Genomic DNA, 22178 nt, shown 5'->3' with positions numbered 1-22178 from the left:
GGTCATTTCAAACAAAAACATTTTGATCATGAAAAGAATACCAATATTCTTTTGTTGTAAAAAGCTCTTATGGGATTCCATGTTATATTTTTGGTTTCTCTCTACTGATCAACAGACCACATTTTCACAGCTCTTCTTTCCTTTAAGGCCCAAGATTCATACAATTAAGATGCTAGTAGAACTCTAGATAGTATGCCTATGTGTATCTCAGCATTTTGATTTCCACCTTTGTGTAATGAACATGTTAACACCTACCTCACAGGGTTGTTGTGAGGATCAAGTAAGATACTGTGTGTGTGAAGATGCTCTATGAAATCATAAAGTGCTTTAAAGATGTAAGGTATGCTTCGCAGTGATCTCTCTGAACTGGAATAGCTTTTCCTCATTGGTATAATGCAGACATTTTTAATTTGTAATCAGAATAGGAGTGAAACCAAAATGAAAATGCAAGAAGCTGAATAAATGTCATGGCAAAAAGAGAGATGCTGTAGAAAAAGAGAAGATTTTATATTAGATAGAGCAACGCAAGTGTGACCAGATCGCAAATCAATGAGTTTGTCTGAGTCGAGCAGAAGAGCATTAGTTATAAATAAGCGACTAAACAGAGTACACGCCAGAGGCCAGAAGCTGTCACCAGAGGTCAGAACAAAATGTCAGGCTAATAAAACAAGAGTCCGTGCTCTGAAGGACAAAGCATGGGCCCAAGACACTGCTGATGAGAAAATTCCGAGAAAGGTTGAAACAAGTTAGTTGTCAATGGTACTCTGGTTTTATGCCTACATGACATTAAAATCTCCAGAAGTAAAAGGGAGAGAAGAATTAGCCGCTTGTTCAGATACTCCCGAATATTAGCAGGCTAGCAGCATTGAATAACCAGTTTACACAAACATCTAGAGATAAGTTGTATCTCTTTTTCCTTGGTTTAATTTGGTGAGACCTCCTGTCCCATTCTGCACTAGAAGTCAGGTAGAGTGTGAGCAGCTTTCTTCAGCAGACCTTGGTCCACATCAGGCACAGGATGGCCTCAGTCCCAGAGATGCTGGGAGACAATTCCAGGGATTCAGTTAAAAAGTCATCTGGCATCCTAGACTAAAGATAGATTTTCAGTGTGAAAAGTAATCCAAACTTTTCAAATTAGGGAAGAAATGCTTCTCTTCTCTCTTTAGACAAAAAAAAAAAAAAATGGATCCTGAATGCCCTGTTCAAATTATTGGCACAAATGGCACAAATTTTATCAACTTTAAAAATGTATAATGAAGAGAAAAGAAGCCTGCAATAAGCTCTAATGCTAGTCATAGTGAATTGTCTGCTGTGTTCTCACCTTAACTTGGAAGAGTGATGTTTTAGTCAAGCAGAATGATTCCTACCATAAAACATAACACTTGTGTGAGGCTCTGTCCTAAGTATCTCAATTACCAGTATGTGGTTTGGTAGTATTTCTCATCATTCTTTGCTCATGTGCAATGAGACTACAACTAGGATGTGAATTTTGAGTATCCTACCTAAAACTCAAGCAATGATAGGACAAAATCCATTGGTTTTCATTTGATTTTACTGAGGACTCAGCTCAATCTTAAATGAACACTAGTCTTTTACAAAGCATTTTGATCAAAGTAAAGCCTGTGAGGCAAGGGCTTTTTTTTTTTTTTTTTTCCTTTATCTTTTTTTAAGAGATAGAGTCTTGCTCTGTTGCACAGGCTGGACTACAGTGGCACCTCCATAGCTCACTGCAGCTTTGAGCTCCTGGGCTTAAATGATCCTCCCACCTCTGCCTCCTGAGTAACTAGGACTTCAGGCACACACCACTATGCTTGGCTATTTAAAAAAGAAAAAAAAAGAGATGGGATCTCACTGTATTGCCAAGGCTGATCTCAAACTATTGGCCTCAAGCGATCCTCCTGCCTCAACCTCCCAAAATCTTGGGATTATAGGTGTGAGCCACCACACCCAACCCAACAGGGTTTTTGGTGCATTATACATTAATCCTCAGAAGAGTGTTTGGGTGAAGGACTATTATCCCAATTTCTAGAATTATAAGCTGAGTCTTACTGCTAATTAGTGGAAGAACAGAAACTCAAAGCCAGGTCTTTACATCTCCAAAGTCATTATGACTCCATTCAGTATTCCCACACTAGTGTTATGTATTTTTATATATAAATGTCACAGATATGTCATGTGGAGAGTGTGCAAAGAGAAAGAGAGAAAGAGATAGGTAGAGAGAGAGAAAGGCAGAAAAGGAAGAAATTTGTAATGAGCGGTTTGGTTTTCTAGAAAGGGCCTAGTCATTTGAAGAGCTAAAGAGATAAAAATTCTTACAGCAGATCAAATTCCAAATAAGTATTCTCAATTATTCTTTGTTTATGTTTCCACCTTTATAACTACTCCAGCTATTGCCTCTAGTCTCCCTCCTAAGGATATTACTCAGAAACATAGTCTTCCCGGAAAGCTCACAAAGCTTCCATTATCACTAATGAGAGCTACTTATGTGCGCCTGGGGAAGAGCTACCTGTTAATATTCTATCTTTATTTTGGTAACAGGCTCAGCCTTAACATTTTTCACTATTATTTGGCCTCTACAATGTCTCTCTTTTCTATTGTGTGTTTTTTTTAACTCCATAATGTACTTTCTTAGTAGCACTAGTTATGAGTTAGCAGAACTGAGTGTACCTGAGTAGGGATGGTTCCAGGTTTCTTAGGTAAATGCTGCTCATCCTTGACAGTTACATGGTGTTTCTGTGGATTCACAAATGAGCATTGGCTCACACCTGTAATCCCAGTGCTTTGGGAGGCCAAGGTGGGCGGATCACAAGGTCAAGAGATTGAGACCATCCTGGCCAACATGGTGAAACCCTGTCTCTGCTAAAAATACAAAAATTAGCTGGGTGTGGTGGTGCATGCCTGTAGTCCCAAATACTTGGGAGGCTGAGGCAGGAGAATTGTTTGAACCTGGGAGGCAGAGGTTGTGGGGACCCGAGATCATGCCACTGTGCTCCAGCCTGGAGACAGAGCAAGACTCCTTCTCAAAAGAAAAAAAAAAAAAAAATGCAGCATTCCATTAACAATAGATGTGTTCCTTAATAGAGTGTATAGCTAATACAGGTATACTGTGGACATATTGTAGGTTTAGTTCCAGACCATGGCAAAAAAAAAAAGAAAAAAAAAGCAGTTATCACAATGAAACATGCCAGACAATTTTTTTGGTTTCCCAGTGCATACAGTAGTTATATTTACAGTACACTGGAGTCTATTAAGAGTGGCATAGCATTATGTCTTTAAAATAATGTACATTCTTTAATTTTAAAATACTTTGTTGCTAAAAAATGCTAACAATCATTTGAACCTTCCAGAAGTCGTAATCTTTTCCTGGTACAGGCTCTTGCCTCAATGTTGATGGCTGCTGACTGATCAGCGTGACGGTGGCTGAAGATTGGGGTGACTGTGGCAATTTCTTAAGATAACAATGAAATATGCCACATTGATTGAGCCTTCTGTTCATGAGAGATGTCTCTGCTGCATGCAATGGATGCTATTTGATAGCATTTACCCACTTTAGAACTTCTTTCAAAATTAAAATCAGTCCTCTCATACTCTGCTGCTGCTTTAGCAACTAAATTTATATCATATTCTAAATCCTTTGTTGTCATCTCAACAGTGTTCACAGCATCTTCCCCTCAGGAGTAGGTTTTATCTCAAGAAACCACTTTCTTTGCTCATCCATAAGAAGCAACCCCTAATCGGTTCAAGTTTTATCGATTGCAGCAATTCAGCCACATCCTCAGGCTCCACTTCTAATTCTAGTTCTCTGCTTCTCTTATTATTTATACCACATTTGTAGGGACTTTCTCCATTAAAGTCTTGAACCCCTCACAGTCATTCATGAGGGTTGGAATCAACTTCTTCCAAATTCCAGTTAACCTCAATACTTTGACCTTCTCCCATGAATTATAAATTCTTTTAATGCCATGTAGGATTGTGAAACCTTTCCAAAAAGTTTTCAATTCACTTTGCTCAGACACATCAGAGGAATCACTCTGTATGGCAGTTATAGCCTTACAAGATGTATTTCTTAAATAATAAGACTTGAAAGTAAAAATTAATCCTTGATCCATGGTCTGTACAATGGATACTGTGTTAGCAGGCATGAAAACAACACCAGTCTTTTAGTCCATCTCCATCAGAGCTCTTGGATGAGCAGGTGCACTGTCAATAAGCAGCAATATTTTAAAATGATTTTTTTTTTTTTTTTTCTGAGCAATAAGTCTCAACAGTGAGGTTAAAATATTCATGCTGTCAACAGACATGCTGTCACCCAGGCCTCATTGTCCTATTTCTAGAGCACAGGGAGAGGATATTTAGCTTACCTCTTAAGGGCCCTAAACTTTTCAGAGTAGTAAATGAGCATTTCCTTCAACTTAAAGTCACCAGCTGCCTTAGCTCCTAACAAGGGAATTAGCCTATACTTTAAAGCTTTGAAGTCAAGCATGAACTTCTCCTCTCTAAGTATGAAAGTTATTGATGGCATCTTTTTCAACACAAGCTGTTTCATCTACATTGAAAATCTGTTGTTTAGTGTAGTCACCTTCACCAATTTTCCTAACTAGATCTTCTGGACAATTTTCTGAAGCTTCTATATCCACATTTGCTAATTCACTTTGTACTTTTATGTTACGGAGATGACTTCTTTCCTTAAACCTTATGAATCAACCTTTGCTAGCTTCTAACGTTTCTCCTGAAGTTTCATTACCTTTCTCAGCCTCCACAGAGTTGAAGAGAGGTAGAGCCTTGCTCTGGACTTAGATTTGTCTTAAGTGAATATCATGGTTGTTTTGATCATATATGAAGGCCACTAACTAACTAAAACTTTATATCGGCAATAAGGTGGTTTGTTTTCTTATTATTTTTGTGTTCACTGGAGTGGCACTTTTATTTGCTTTCAAGAACTTTTTCTCACATTTACAACTTAGATATCTTTCATCCTTTCAGCCTGTCTTGACTTTCAACATGCCTTTCTTGCTAAGCTTAATCATATATAGCTTTTGGTTTAAATGAGCGATATGCAACTCTTCCTTTCACTGGAACATTTAGAGGCCATTGTTAGGTTACTGTTTTTCTACTTTCAATATTGTTGTGTCTCAGGGAATAGGGATGCCTGAGGAGAGAAAGAGAGACAGAAGGGGGAACAGCCAGTTGGTGGAGCAGTCAGAATACCCACAACATGTATCGACTAAGTTTGCCATCTTTTATGGACATGGTTTGTGGTTCCCCAAACTAATCACAATAGTAATCTCCAAGATCACTGATTGCCATAACAAATTCAAGGGGTCTTCAAAAGAATCATGGAAAATATGTACTATGAGAACACTATACTTGGATTTCAAAACTTTTGCACTAAAACAAGCTAGCTTATTATAACATGTCTGAATAGAATCTAATTTGATGCACAAAGAACAATGAGGTATCTGTTTAAAAAGAGCCCCTATCAGAGATACATAAATATTGCTAAAATGGAACCAAGAACACACATAAAATTTGTGATGAAACTTGTTTGGAAGAATGGTGAAATCATTGATACTTTATGAAAAGTTTATATGCACAGTGTCCCAAAGGAATCAGCAGTTTAGCAAAAAACAGAACTCAGTTTTACAAAGGGATAAGAACATGTTGAAGATGAAGCCTGCAGTAGCTGACTAGCCACATCAATTTATAAGGAAAAAAAAATTCATCTTGTTTGTGCCTTAATTGAAAAGAACTGAGACAGCAGAACAACAGTCAACACCTCAGACATCCTAACTCGTTTGGCTTGCACAACTGTGACTTAGAAATGTAGGTTGAGTAAAGTTTTTTCTAGATGGGTGCCAAAACTGTTGTGTCCAGATCAGCTGTAGACAAGAGCAGAGCTTTCAATGGAAATTTTAAATAAGTGGGGTCACGATCCTGAGGCATTTATTTGAAGAATTACAGGAGAAGGTAAAACATGGATTTACCAGTATAATCCTGAAGACAATGCATAATCAAAGCAATGGCTACCAAGAAGTGGAAGTGTTACAGTCAAAGCAAAAGCGGACCAGTCAAGAACAAAGGTTCTCACAACAGTTTTTGAGGATGCTCAAGTGATTTTTCTTGTTGACTTCCTGGAGGGCCAAAGAATGATAACCTAGGCTTACTATGAGAGTATTTTGAGAAAGTTTTCCAAAGTTTTAACAGCAAACTCACAGGAAAGCTGCTCCAGAGAGTCTCCATCATGGCAGTGTTCTTGCTCATTGCTCTCATCAAACTAGGACAATTTTTGGGAGAGTTTCAATGGAAAATCATTGGATATCTATCTTACAATCTTCATTTGGTTGCTTCTGACATCTTTTGCTTCCCACTCTCAAAATATTTTAAAGGACACTGATTTTCTTCTTTTAATAATGAGAAGATGAGAGCATTGATATAGTTAAATTCCTAAGATCCTCAGGTCTTTAGGGATGGACTAAATGGCTAGTATCATCACCTATAAAAGTGTCTTGAACTTGATGGAGCTTATGTTGAGAAATAAAGTTTATCTTTTGTGTTTTTTACTTTTAATTGCATTTTCTACAAACTTTGTTTTAATCTCCCCATATTTTACTAATAATGAAAAAGTTTGCAAATCAATAAATGTGATTCACCACATAGAACTAAAAACAAAAACTACATGATGATCTCAATAGATACAGCAAACGCTTCTGATAAAATTCAACACTTCTTCATGTTAGAAACTCTCAATACACTAGGTATTGAAGGAACATATCTCAAAATAATAAGAGCCATCTATGAAAAACCCACAGGCGACATCATATTAAATGGGCAAAAGCTGGAAACATTCCCCTTGAAAACCAACACAAGATAATGATGCCCTCTCCACTACTGCTGTGTAGCATGGTATTGGAAGTCCTGGCCAGAGCAGTCAGGCAAGATAAAGAAATATAGTGCATCTACTTTGGGAGGCTGCGGTGGGAAGATTATCTAGGGTGAGGAGTTCCAGACCAGCCTGGCCAAATGCCAAACCCCGTCTTTACTAAAAATACGAAAATTAGCCGGTGTAGTGGTGGGTGCCTGTAGTCCTAGCTACCTGAGAGGCTGAGGCAGGAGAATCACTTGAACCTGGGAGGCAGGGGTTCCAGTGAGTCAAGATCATGGCACTGCACTCCAGCCTGGGTGACAGAGTGAGACTCTATCAAAAACACAAACAAACAATAAAACCACAACAAGATAAAACAACAACAAAACACAATGAAAATAAAAGAAATACACGGCATCCAAATAGGAAGAGAAAAAGTCAGACTCTGCTTGCAGACAACATGATTCTATATCCCAATAGTCTTGACCCAAAAGCTCTTTCAGCTGATAAACAACTTCAACAAAGTTTCAGGATACAAAATCAGCGTACAAAAATCACTAGAATTTCTGTATACCAACAACAGTCAACCTGAGAGCCAAATCAGGAATGCAATCCCATTCACAATTGCCACAAAAAGAATAAAATTCCTAGGAATACAGCTAAAAAGGGAAGTGAAGGACTTTTCAAGGAGAACTACAAACCACTGCTCAAAGAAATCCTAGATGACACAAACAAATAGAAAAACATTCCATGTTCATGGATAGGAAGAATCAGTATCATCAAAATGGCCGCACCGCCCAAAGCAATGTATACCTTCAGTGCTGTTCCTCTTAAACGATCAATGACATTCTTCACATAATTAGAAAAAAAAAAACTATTTTAAACTGTATATGGAACCAAACAAGAGCCAAATAGCCAAGCCAATTTTAGGAAAAAGAACAAAGCTGGAGATGTCATGGTACCTGACTTCGAACTATACTACAAGGGTACAGAACAAAAATAGCATGGTACTAGTACAAAAACAGACACACACACTAATGGAACAGAATAGAGAACCCAGAAGTGTTGCCAACCACCTACAACCATCTGCTCTTTCACAAAGCCAATAAAAACAAGCAATAGGAAAAGGACTCCCTTTTTAATAAATGGTGCTGGGATCCCTGATTAGCCATATGCAGAAGATTGAAACTGAACTCGTTCCTTACACAATATACAAAATTCAACTCAAGATAGATTAAAGACTTTAAAGCCTAAAACTATACAAACTCTGGAAGATAACCTATGAAATACCGTTCTGAGCATAGGACCTGGTAAAGATTTCATGATGAAGATGCCAAAAGCAATTGCATCAAAAATAAAAATTGACAAATGGGTCCTAATTAGACAGCTTCTGTGCCACAAAAAAAAAAAAAAAAAAAAAAAAAAAAAAAAATAACAGAGTAAACAGATACATAGAATGGGAGGAAATATTTGTAAACTATGTATCAAAAAAATGTCAAATATCCAGAATCTATAAGGAACTTAACAAGTGAAAAATAAACACGATAAAAAATGGACAAAGGACAAGAACAGACAATTTTCAAAAGAAGACGTACACATGGCCAGCAAGCATATGCAAAAATTGTTCAACATTACTAATCATTAGAGAAATGCAAACCAAAAGCACAATGAGATACCATCTCATACCGGTCAGAATGGCTGTTTATTAAAAAGTCAAAAAATTACAGATGCTGTGCTGACAAGTTTGTGGAGAAAAGAGAATGCTTATTGTCTGCTCATGGAAATATAAATCAGTTCAGTCATTATGGAAAAGCACTTTGGTGATGTTTCAAATAACTTTAAACAGAATTACCGTTTGACCCAGCAATCCCATTACTGAGTATATACCCGAAGAATATAAATCGTTCTACCATAAAAACACATAACTCGCATATGTTCATCACAGCACTATTCACAAGAGCAAAGACATGGAATCAACCTAAACACCCATCATTCGTAGACTGGATAAAGAAAATGTGGTACATATACACCGTGGAATACCATGCAGCCATTCAAAAGAATGAGTCACGTTCTTTGAAGGACTATGGATGGAGCTGGAGGCCATTATCCTTTGCAAATGCACAGAGAAGCAGAAAACCAAATACTTCATGTTCTCACCTACAAGTGGGAACTAAACTTTAAGTGGATACGGACACAAAGAAGGGAACGACAGACAATGGGGTCTACTTGAGGGTGGAGGGTGGGAGGAGGGTGAGGACTGAAAAGCTATCAGCTGCTGTGCTTTTTACCTCGATGACAAAATAATCTATGTACACCAAATTGCCATGACACACAATTGACCTGTATAACCAACCTGCACAGGTATGTCTGAACCTAATATAAAAGTTTAAAAAAAAAATAATTTGTCACCATGTTAATATACTTAAGGGTAAAAAACAGTGATCATCTAGGTGAAGAAAAAAAAAAGCATTTGAAACAAAGGGAAAAGTTTGAAATACTGTGAGAATTTGCAAAATGTGACAGAGAGACACAAAGTGAGCACAGGCTGTTGGAAAAATGAGACTGACAGATTTGCAGGACACAGAATTGCGACAAACTTTCAATTTGTAAAACATGCAGTATCTGCGAAGAGCAATAAAGTGAAGACCGATAAAACCGGATATGCCTGTATGTTTTGTTGTTTGAAATAGAGATTTAAATCAATTATGGATCCAGCAGTTAGCACTTGTCCTGCTTAGTCCCTATCCCCACTAACTCTCACAGCCTCACTCTCACCAGACCAATTAGAAGGAAAAACATCAGCCCCGTTTTTCACAGCAGCAAAAGTGGAAATTCATACAATTATGTGCAGGAATGCAGATGAAGCAGAGACCCTACACACCACTTCCCTTTCCTCTATAACCTGGGTACCAGGTCGTTTTCCTGCCCTTTGAAGAAATAACTCCAGGATTCCTATTGTGTACTAGAAATTTAGCCTGATACTCACACAAGATTATTTATTTTGCTCAAATTAAAGCACTTTCCTTGCACAGGCTCACAGCCTATTATTTGCCCCCCTCAGCCTAGTGTCTCTGGAAATGTGCTGCCCTTAAAATGTAAATCTATTTTAGGGGGTGTTGGGGGATAGTCTCTTTCTGTTTCCCAGACTGGAGTGCAGTGGCATGATCTTGGCTCACTGCAATCTCCGCCTCCTGGGCTCAAGTGATCCTCCCGCCTCAGTCTCCCAAGTAGCTGGAACTACAGGCACGCGCCACCACACTCGGGTATTTTCTTTAAATTTTTGTAGGGGACAGGGTTTTGCTGTCTTTCCCAGGCTGGTCTCTAACTGCTAAACTCAAATGATCTGCCTGTCTTGACCTCCCAAAGTGCTGGGGTTAGAGACGTGAACCACGGCGCCCAACCTGAGGTGAATCTTAAGACCAAATTTCCTAGAAGGACTCGGTGGGCTTGCTTCACATGGAGTCTCCAAGAAATCCCGCCATTACGGCTTAGCCTACAGACTCGTAATCCTTTCCTGGATGCTGTAGTTATTTTCATGTTCTACTTCTTACTCACATCCTGCTTAATCCATGCCAAAGTAAAATATTTGACCCTCAGGTATTTTAGGGACCTACATAAAGGAATTCTAATCTGAATTATTTAGCAAAATGACCAATTTCCTAATGATGTTTTGTATAATTCTGTATTTTTATTTCCTAGAAAGCCCAAAAGACAAGTAAACCTCTTTGCATACAAATATTCAGTTTCTGCGTACAATATTTTCCCAAAAACTTCATGATTTACAACAAAATTTATTTGTCCCCATAAAATGATTATCTGTTCTATTATAAAACATCTTCCACCTCAAACTCTTTCCTGTTACATTCTCACTTAATTTTGTTATCCAGTATATTACCTGCCCCTAGAAATACTATTTCTGCATCAAAAGGATATGTATTTTATCAATCACAGAGCGTAAGCTAACGAACTATTATTATTATTGTTAATGTATTAAAACATCTAATAGGCCCTTTGTAAATACTTGTGTCATTTTTAAATAAAAATCTAAGCCTTTAAAGTAGGTGTTTTAGGGACAAAGTGATTTTCAGAAAAGGGATTTTCAATGTGTTCAAATCACAAAATAGCAAGTATGGCAGCTTAACTCCACCTATAAATTAAAGAAGAAGTGTGTATTTTTAAGTTTATATGCTCTGAAGTATGCTATTTCTCCTTTGCAAATAAAAATACATAATGTAAGTGAAAAAAGAAAACGTATTAGTCTGCTTGGGCTGTCAGAACAGAATACCGCAGATAACATAGCTTAAATTATAGACATTTATTTCCTCACAGTTCTGGACATTAAAAGCCCATGATCAAGCCTGGGGCAGGATTGGTTTCCCTGAGGCTTCTCTTTGGCTTGCAGATGGCCACCTCCTCATTGTGACTTCATGAGGCAGTTTCTGTGTGAGCCCTGAGCTCCTAGTGTCTTTATCTCTTCCTATAAGGCACCAGTCCTACCAAGTTAGGATTCTGCCCTTGTGACCTAATTTAACCTGAATTACCTCCATACAGCCTCTCTCTTTAACTACAGTCACGTTGGGGTTTAGGACTTCAACATACAAATACAACAAATACAACATACAAATATTGGAGTGACACGATAGGAAGGCATCAAGAACTGATCCTGTGTCTGTGGGCAGGATCTCTGCAGCACACGGCTGGAATTGTTTCAGAATGAATTCAGTTTTCTTTGTCTATCTTTCTGTAAATTTGTTCTTAAAGAGGGCCTAGATCGCACCATAAATAAATTTGATGCAGCCTGATGTTTTTATAGTTATGAGAATAATTTCACTTTTCTTTATGGCTAGTTTTGTGTATTTACATTCTAGTGATGTTCTTTTACATTATGTCTCATAAAATAATAAAAATTACCAGAATAATGCAGTTTAAATAGACAATAACCAATGGTGATGGGATCAGTGACAAATAGGATGACCTGGGCAATCACTTCTAACATTCTTTGACAAATAACCACCATCGAAGTATTTGTAAGAACTGTTAAGTAGAAAGTAAGAGAAACATCCTGAATCACAAAATAGAGTCTATTGGTTTATATATTTAAGAATTACATTTCCAACAGATGGCTTCAGGAATAGCAGGATCCAGGTGTTCAAAGTAAATCATTTGGACTCAGTCTTGCTCTTTCTCTCTTTCTGGTTAGATATGTTATATTTGTTGTAAAGTCAGCTCTTGCTGTGTGGCATTATCTTAACATCTAGCCATGGCTGAGAAAGAATGCCACATTTTTTCCTTCAAAATAACTTTTTCCATCTCTACTTTTGATCCTGAGCTTTCCCCTTGACAAGCTGTTTTGTGTAGAGATAAGATATACTCATTGCCTAACCCGAAGAGATAAATATCAAATGCTGGATAAGGCAAGATTTCCTTTAAGAATCTCAGAATGCAGGGTCCAGGGCACTAGAAAGGGGATCAAACTCACTAACTTGTTCAATCATATTTAGAAATAGTCTTGTTGATTGCTTATCAGCAGTGATGTATTAGTTTAATTATTCCATAATGTGAATGATTTGTAGTTCTCTAAGTGATCCTATGTATTCTAGTATTGTTCTACAAGTTGGGCTCAGGATATGGTGAACATCAGAATGACCGTGAGGCTTTTATCATATAAAGATGCCTGGATATGACATACAGATACTCTGATTTCAGGGAGTTTGTGCTGTGGCCTCGATACATGTGATTCCCAAAAGTTCTCCTTGGGATTCTGAAGCACAAAGTCGTTGAGAAACTGTTATTTAATATATGTTACGTTTGTCCTCCCATCACCTATTTCCCATCTTTAGGCCAGAAATCTGAATTTCTAAGAAATAATAGTATCACTAATACCTATAATATGTAGAACGAACCAGACACTATGAAAAGCACTTTCTATACCTCCTTTACTTAATCCCCACAAGGAATCTGTCACTCTGATGTCTTCCCCTTGAGGATTTAGAACCATTAAGTAAACTGTGCAAAATTACACCTATGGCCAGGTGCAGTGGTTTATGTCTGTAATCCCAGTACTTTGGGAGGCCAAAGTAAGCAAATCGCTTGAGCTCAGGAGTTGGAGATCAGCCTAGGCTACATGGTGAATTCCCATCTCTTCAAAAAATACAAAATATCTCCTCTTGACTCTGTCCCAGGATCTCCAAAAATACTTGTCTCTCTGACTTTTGGAGTAACACAATCTGTTATGTTATTTTTCTAGAGAAATTTTCTAAAGAAATTTAATTCAGTTTCTGCAGGTATCTGATATTTGGGTTGTACATTTCATTGCTAAGTGTCTCAGTCAGGCAATTATCTTAAATAAAGGATTAGTTATTTTCTTAAAGGAATTTTGCCATGTTGTGAGAACTTCCAGGTCAAACTGCAACCAGATTTTTTTTAAATTTCTGTGTTACATTTGCATTTCAAATATCATAACTTCCATTGTTATGGAAATTAACCTAATCCATAATAGACTCTATTTTGTGATTCATAACCTAATCCATAGGTTAGGATTTAACCTAAATCCTAATTCCAATAAATGATACAAAAAAGAAATCATGACTATGAGTAAACAATAGGATAATAACTGTTATGCTCCTCAAAAGTCATTTCTAACTTCAGTTATTTCTTCCCAATGAGTAGTGGTAATTGACACATGCAAAGAAGACCTTACATGTTCCCTGACTTTTCAAGTTTAAATGTTGTCTTTCTAACAGTGATTAATAGATTTGTAGTATCTTTTCTCTAACTTTTAAGGGTTGACTTGTATATGGAACACTTTAAATAATTTGTTCAGGGTTCCAGTATGGCTCTGTCAACATTGCTGTGAATGGCTTGTTTCCTTCTTTAAATAAAATATATTTCAAAAATAAAGAAAAGAAATAACACTTATCATAAATAGCTAATACATAGTCATGTGTACACCACTTGGACCTTTGAAATGTTCACATTTACCGTCTTGACTACAAGTATTTGTTTTTTAAGACATACAATTTTGGCTGGGTGCAGGGGCTCCTACCTGTAATGGCATCACTTTGGGGGGCCAAGGCAGGAAGATCACTTGAGCTTAGGAGTTTGAGACTAGTCTGTGCAACATAGTAAGACCCCTTCTCTACAAAAAATGTTTAAATTAGTTGGGTGTGGTGGCATACGCCTGTAATCCCAGCTACTTGGGTGGCTGAAGCAGGAGGATCACTTGAGCCCAGGAGTTTGAGGCCTCAGTGAGCTATCATTGCACCACAGACTTCAATCTGGGAGGCACAGGGACACCTTGTCTCTAAAGAAAAATTTTTTAAAATGTTTAAAAGAAATACAATGTTATGAACAGAGTTGAAGTCCCAGTATGTCTACCTGTCTTCCTTTCCAGGGTAAACCTTCATCCTGGAGTTTGTTTTCTTCCATTCATGTTTTTGTGCATTTGCTATATATGTATATACTATTCTTATGTCCCAGTTCTTTCCTAAAGAAAGGATGAAACTTCTCTGAAACTAGATAACTCACTGTCATAGAGATGTAAAGAACTAGGACATAAGAATAGTGAGACTGCCTTTAAAAAGTTAAACTATAGAATGAACATTCAATGAATGCCCAGAGATATGTCACATCATTTAACCTGACTGAATGTATTAACATATATAAAGAAAAATGTGGTAACCAAAGATCACTGGCCAGTCCCAGAAGCAAAATCTCACTGCTAGGTCTCATTGTAAATTAATAAATTAATTAAACTAAGAGTTCACTGCCTGTGATTTGGCTTCCCATGCAGATTGCCCAAGGGAAGAAAATGGCCTTGTCAAGCAAATTCAAATATTCCAGTTTTTGAGGCAATTACATTTCTCATTGTAAATTGAATTGACATTTAGTCCCGAGATTCTGTTTAACATTAGTCTGCCTGTAAGAGATAGATCTGCTCACTGAGCTGACAAAATCAGATTTTCTAATGTCTCAGGCTTCTCTGATCAGAGCCTCCCACCAAACCCTCGTATATGGAGAGGCTCTCGGTAGCCAGCCATATGTGTTTTTTCCATAAAAACACTCATGTTTATGCCAGTTAAATCAGTCTTTCCTTCATGATTTTTCTGTTTCTACACATAGTAACTATATTCTATTCCCTCTAAAGACTTATGAAATGTTAAATTCTGTTTCTTCTATGATTTGATATTTTAAGCATTTGCCAATTTAATCTCACTGGGTAATGCAGTTCACGTATCAAGAGAAGCTCACCATTCATTCATTTACTCATTCATGCCATAACTCTTCGTCACGTGACTACTAAGTGACAACTTGCATTTTGTCGGATGCTGAAAAGATGTCCATAAGGGGTTCTTTCAGTCTAAGGGGGGAAACAAACAAGTTTGCTGTGGTTTGGTATAGCATCTGTAATAGTGCTATAGAGTAACCAATCCAAATTTGGAGATTGAGAGTGTAGAAATGAGAGGGGAAGTGGGAAGGGAAGAAGGAACATTCCAGACAGGAACCAAAGCCCCAGGAATAAAGAAGAATGAGACTTATTTGAAAAATGTGAGTAGTTACATAACTAAAGTAAAAAGACAAAGCAATGCAGGTAAGCAGAATTTCTCAAGGGTTAGATTGGAAACGTGAACAGAGATTAATCATGACCTTATTTATTCCACAAGTCACTTGGCAAGAGTATTCTCATGAAGTCCTCTATCATTCTAGTCTACTATGTTTGTAATTCTGTCAGGGATTCCCAAACTTGTTCTGTAAGGAAACAGCAAATATTTGCATAAAAGCAGCAAGATTATTAAAATATCTTTTATGGAATGGACTTAATATATTTTGTCTGCTCAAAACTCTTTCAATAAGGAAATGCCTCCCCATTCTCATTCTGGGAATGCCACGTTCATGCAAGTGACACCGCCTGTTTGTCCAGTCCACAGATGGGCATTTGGCCCAAACTAGGCCACTGAAGAACTTCCCTGGATATTTTAGAATCTATCACTAAGAAATAGGCTGTAAAATATCAAGTTAGGTGAGTGTTAGAACTGTCAGTCTGTCACTGAGAAAGAGACAGTAACTTTCATTGAGAAAGAAACTGTAAAACATAAACTTAGGAGCTGTTAACAGACATGTTCTATCAAGTGAACAGGAGAGCAAAGATATCTAGCTTGCAACAACAAAAAGAAGAAGAAAGCAACCTACAGAAAGAAGCTTGGGTACAAGTTGGAGCCTCCTAAGCGGATTCGGGTCTTGGGTCGGCTATTCCAGATTCCTAACTATAATCTTATCCTTGGGTTCTATGAAACATCCAATGATCCTTAAAATACAGTATTATTTTGGTTTTGGTGTAAGTTACTTTAGTTTCTGTTTCTGTTTTTTCACCAATTAAAGAGTAATAATACAGGGATTCGTTGTTTAGGCACATAGTCAATGCTTATCTGTGTTTATTTGATTTGGATCTAGAAAATGTCTACACAAATAAAGTTAAGAGGAAACAGCTATCCAGAAACACATACAGACACACACACATACACACACACATGTGTGTCTTCTGAAATCTTTATATACAAGATAAAAATACCCAAATGGAAAAAAAAAAGCCCTATCTGACTAAATATATTAGCTTGATGCCAAAGAAACCGTAGACGTGTTTTACATATCTATGACAATGAGTTAGCTAGTTTCAGAGAAGTTTCGATCCTTCAGTCTTACAGAGCGAATGCTATGATCAAGGTTCACGACAAAACGAACTTTTCTATATTACCAAAACAGAGCAGTTGAATGGCAGGTGAAGTCAACTCTCAAATGAGTATACTGACCTATTCAGACACCTTTCCTCTGTATTACTTCAGAGATGGTCAAGGATCAGCAATGTGTGGTCACCTATTAATAGTTGATTTATAATTGAACAATATTTCAGGTAACAGATATGGATCAGCATACCCAAACATATATGGCCCTGAAGAATTTGAATACACATACCTACTCCCCCTCAGGATCCTTTGAGCATAGGGAATTTGGTAGAAATTTACAGTCAGCCATTCTCTTTGCAATAAATGAGATCAAAGGATTGTATCAGCAGCACCATCTGTTTCTGATATAATATGTCTCCTCTTCTAAATATATACTGCAATCATCTAGGTTAGTGGTTCTCAAAGTGTGGTCCCTGGACCAACAGCATCAGCTATTGGGAGCTTGTTCTGCTACATATTATTGTTAGAGAACCACTGCTCCAGGACAAGCATGGCTCATTCATGACATTTTGGATGGAGTAAGAGGTAAACAGTGGGCAGTGAGAATGCTTACATACACTTGTTTGGACAACAGGACAATGATGCTTATATAATCAAATGTTTGAATATGCCTGAAATTTCATAGTATGCATGCATGATAAATATGTTTAGATGTATTTGACTTGTATAAAAATAAACATTTGGATATCATACTAGTTAATAAAACATGACTCTAATATGTAAAGACTTCTCACAATCCATTGTTGGATTTTTCTTTCTAATTTTCTTTAGGCAATTACAGGAAATGATCGGGCCACTCAGGAATTTTACTAGTAAATGAAAGCTGAGATACCATAATAACAAATTACTTTCATTTTTAAAAACATTTTTAACTTATGCTTATTAAGTGAAGAAGGGCTTATCCACTCAGGCATGCTTACACTAATTCAGTATTTAGCACTGAATTATATTTTGGAAGAATCAAGAGAATAAATATAATTATATATATAGTAACATGCCACCTTTTATGTTTCTGCATGGCTCAGGTCACTCAGTTTCATTACAGGAAATTGTCAGTAATCTAATAATTTTAAATGTTATTAAATTACTGTTAAAACAGTAATAAGCATAAGTTAAAAACATTTGTTGGAATGATAATCTAATAACTTTCAATGTTATTAGATTACCGTTCTAACAGAATGAATTCAAATTGGAGAAAAAAAAGTTACTGAATAGTTCTTCAATTTATTAAGCTCCAAAAAGCCATACCCTAAAACTCTGTTTTCATATTAGAGAGATACTGTTGTTGTAAAAATTACATCTTGCTTTTTTATAATATAACATTCCTCAAACTTATATTTGAAAAGATATGTTTTGTTTAAATAGACTTACATTAATTTGTTTTATGATTATTAGAAAATATTGTTATTTTATCTGGTATTAACTAAATTTTAAAAAACATTTTTCATCTCTGCCTTTCATTCTGTTCTTTAGCCAAATAATTTTCTAAACAAATATGTAGCAGAATAATACAGGCTGTTTAAAAGAATTTTCATACACCAAGTGAATTGCTCTTATAATATTTGTTGTACTATTTTATTCAATCTGTCCCTAGGTCAAAGTATATATATATTGGTTTTTAAAAATAGAAAAGAGCCATTTCATATTTATATAAATCTTTCTGTAGCAGGATCAAGAGTTTACAAAAGTTTATTGTACACATGGTCATTTTGATTAGACACTATAGAACAAAATTACTTTCATAATTGTAAACAAAGTTTATTTCTTTGTTTTTACTATTTGAATCATTTCTCAAAATACACAAAATTGTCTGATTTTACATCTAGTTAATATTTTTTTCTGTAAAAGAAAAACACAAAAAACTTTGGTACAGAATCCAGGAACCTCACTACAAGGAAAGTCTTTGCTGTTTCTAAATGAATGTTGTCACTATAGTTCCCTTGTTTCCCTTGGTAAAAGATATGAAGTTTGGTCACCTATTTTTGTGTTTGTGATATTCTAAAATATCTGCTCCCCGACCTCGTATACCATTGAAAATCTCTGCATTATATGTTCATAAGTTTGTATGTTTTCATGTCAAGAAAATAATGAACCATTTAGTTATAATTTTTCAAAGATCTGTATGACAGTAAACTTGTATCTGTTAAAATTGAAAGTCATTGGAATATAATCTTTGAAGTGTCCTCATATGTATATAACTTACATGTAAGACAGATTGGATTTTGCTCTTCAACTGTTAAAACTCCAATATTTGCAGTTAAACTCTTTACCAATAGGTGGTGCTAGAAAGTTTAATATTTATTCCAATTGTTTAGCTTATTGGAAAATGTGCTAAAATGTTTTCTGTGTGTGTTAAAAGGTGCTATAAAGTAATGTGTACATAATTAGTCCTTGCTTGTCGGTTTTTTTTTTTTTTTTTTTTTTTTTTAAACAGCTCCATTTAAGAAAGTTAGACTGGTCGGTGGGAGCGGCCCTCACGAGGGGAGAGTGGAGATACTCCACAGCGGCCAGTGGGGTACAATTTGTGACGATCGCTGGGAAGTGCGTGTTGGACAGGTCGTCTGTAGGAGTTTGGGATACCCGGGTGTTCAAGCCGTGCACAAGGCAGCTCATTTTGGACAAGGTAATTGAAAGAAAATCTTGGGGGGTTTGTTGTCGTCGTTGTTGCTGCTGTTTGAGACGCGGTCTCATTCTGTCGCCCAGGCTGGAGTGCAGTGGCGCCATCTCGGCTCACTGCAACCTCTGCCTCCCGGGTTCAAGCGATTCTCCTCCCTCAGCGTCCCTAGAAGCTGGGACTACAGCCGTGCGCCCCCACGCCCGGCTTATTTTTTGTATTCTTAGTAGAGACGGGGTTTCACCACATTAGCCAGGATGGTCTTGATCTCCTGACCTCGTAATCTGCGTACCTCGGCCACCTACAGTGTGGGATTACAGCTGTGAGCCACCGATACTTGGTCAGAAAGTTTTGTTTTAAAAAAAACATGAAATGCAGGCATTCTCTAATGACAAAGTAGTGACAGGAACATAGTCTAGGCTGGGTACAGTGACTCACACTTATAGTCCCAGCACTTTGGGAGGCTGAAGCGGGAAGATCACTAGAATAAATGAGTTCAAGACCAGCGTGGACAGCATAGTAAGATCCTATCGCTACCAATTAAAAAAAACAAAACAAAAAAAAGTCGGGCATGATAGCATGCACCTGCAGTCCTAGCTACTACAGAGGCTGAGGTGGGAGAGTCGCTTGGGCTCAGGAGTTCCAGGTTACATGAGCTATGGTCATGCTGCTGCACTCCAGCCTGGGTGACAGAGCAAGGCCTGTCTCTGAAAAGCAAATTTTTACAGAAAACTAGAAAAAGGTAAGATGAACTTCTCAAATGCCTAGAAGATATTACCAAGTGCTAATATGCTATGATTTATTGAGTAATGACTATGTGCCAGGCATTGTGTTAAATACCTGCATAGTATTAATAATAGGTCACAATTACATCCTTTACTATTTTACCTAAAATGATTTTCATATTAGGCTGGGCATGGTGGCTCACACCTGTAATCCCAGCACTTTGGGATGTCGAGGTGGGTGGATCACTTGAGGTCAGGAGTTTGAGACCAGCCTGACCAACATGATGAAACCCCATCTCTACTAAAAATACAAAATTAGCCAGGCATGGTGGTGCATGCCTGTAATCCCAGCTACTTTGGAGGCTGAGGCAGGAGAATTGCTTGAACCCAGGAGGTGGAGGTTGCAGTTAGCCAAGCTGTACTCCACCATGGGTGACAGAGTGATATTCCATCTCAAAAAAATATTATTATTATTATTACCATGTTAGGTTTAAGAGATGGATTTAAGCAGAAGTCTCAGGTTCTAGAGTCTTCAGATCCCAGAAGGATAATTTAATTTTATAAAGAGAAGAGATGTCAGAAAACAGAGTGGTAATGTGCAGAGCTTCTGTAGCCAGGTTCAGCCCCTGGCCCCAGTTTTTAACTTGCACCCTAAAGGTTTACATAGAAAAAATAAAGGAAATAAATAGCTTCAAACAGATCTCTGGAGTTTCTAAATTTTCCATCCCTGTCCCATATTTAGAACGTTTTTCCCAGGTTGAAAAGTGTGGGTTTGAAATCATTCTTGCACCTATAAAATTTATCTCCAAAAGTAAAACAGTAAGATATTTTCAAGGTCAACAGCTAGATACTTGCTTTTGTTTTGTTTTCTTTTTTGTTGTTTTAGAGAAGAGGAAAAGAAAAGAAAAAAAAAATCCTCAACTCTTCATCCCTAGAGAATTGAATGATGTCCTCAGTTATTTAACAAGACTGAGCTCCCAGTCTGAGTTTCCACGTTGGTTTTTGTTTTGTTTTGTTTTGTTTTTTTGGTTTTGGAGACAGGTCTCCCTCTATCACCCAGGCTGGAGTGCAGGGCGCAGTCTCGGCTCACTGCAACCTCTGCCTCCTGGGTTCAAGTGATTCTCCCTCCTCAGGCCCCTGAGAAGCTGTGACTGCCGACATGCACCACCATGCCTGGCTAGTTTTATATTTTTGGTAGCTACGGGGTTTCATCATGTTGCCCAGGCTGGTCTCAAACTCCTTGGCTCAAGCTATCTACCCACCTTGGCTTCCCAAAGTGCTGGGATGATAGGTGTGAGCCACCACACCCAGCCCACGTTTCCAAATTGTTTTGTGGGAACAGAATCCATTTCTATGATAACTAACATCCACAGAATGAAAGGCCATTTATTTTAAATACATAATCACATAAAACATTTCCAGTGACTATTACCATCTATGAAGGGGACACCCAGAGTTCTAATAGAGGACATAACGATTATTATCCATGTTCTTAGTCACCTGGTAAATGACTGAAGATTCTTCAGCTTTAGAAATAAAAGCATGTGGATGTTTTGGATTCTCAAGATGTGCTTTTGTTGACAAATGAAGTATAAAAATTGCGAGTTATTTAGATAATATAATAAATGCAGACAAGCTCAGTATAAAAAAAAAAAGTACCCTAAAATACCACTAGTCTGGATGAATTATTTTGATGCTTACATTATGCAGGATTTGACAACTCTGCCTTTAGCATTGTTTCTTTAAGATAGTGGTTCCCAACCTCCTTGGCACCAGGGACCAGATTTATGGAAGACAATTTTTCTCTGGACCAAGGATGGGAGAAGGTTTGGGGATGATTCAAGCACATGACATTTATTGTGCACATTATTTCTGTGATTATTATACTGTAATATATAATGAAATGATTATACAAGTCATTATGATGTAGATTATACCACTCACTATGTGGAATCAGTGGGAGCTCTGAGCTTGCTTTCCTGCAACTAGACGGTCCCATCTGGGGCTTATGGGAGACAGTGACACCCACAGTGTGTTGCTTATGTCCAGTCTGCTCCATAATCTCATTTTGGTTGCTGTCACTGCAGAAAACCCTGCTTCACTAAGATAGGATGTTGGAAATGGAAGCAACCTTTTCAGTGCTTTTGTGGTAGTTTCAGGATATTCTGCTTTGAAACTTTAATCCAGAAGGTATGAAGATTTGAAGTTGTCTCAAACATACTTTTTTTTTTTTTTTT

The 22178-nt window shown here is 37.3% G+C and overlaps 1 protein-coding gene across 1 annotated transcript in view; it reads left to right on the top strand.

Moving 5' to 3' along the window:
* Window positions 1-22178, top strand: part of MSR1 (macrophage scavenger receptor 1) — a 113650-nt gene that overhangs the window by 80498 nt on the left and 10974 nt on the right. Inside the window, exon 9 of the mRNA XM_017867200.1 lies at window positions 19037-19225. Within this exon, the coding sequence (XP_017722689.1) occupies window positions 19037-19225 (189 nt within the window). The remainder of the gene's footprint in view (window positions 1-19036; window positions 19226-22178) is intronic.

This window comes from Rhinopithecus bieti, unplaced genomic scaffold (genome assembly GCF_001698545.2).
Source record: "Rhinopithecus bieti isolate Rb0 unplaced genomic scaffold, ASM169854v2 scaffold_2888, whole genome shotgun sequence".
NCBI classification, from domain to species: Eukaryota; Metazoa; Chordata; class Mammalia; order Primates; family Cercopithecidae; genus Rhinopithecus; species Rhinopithecus bieti.
This window is presented reverse-complemented; position numbering and strand designations above follow the sequence as displayed.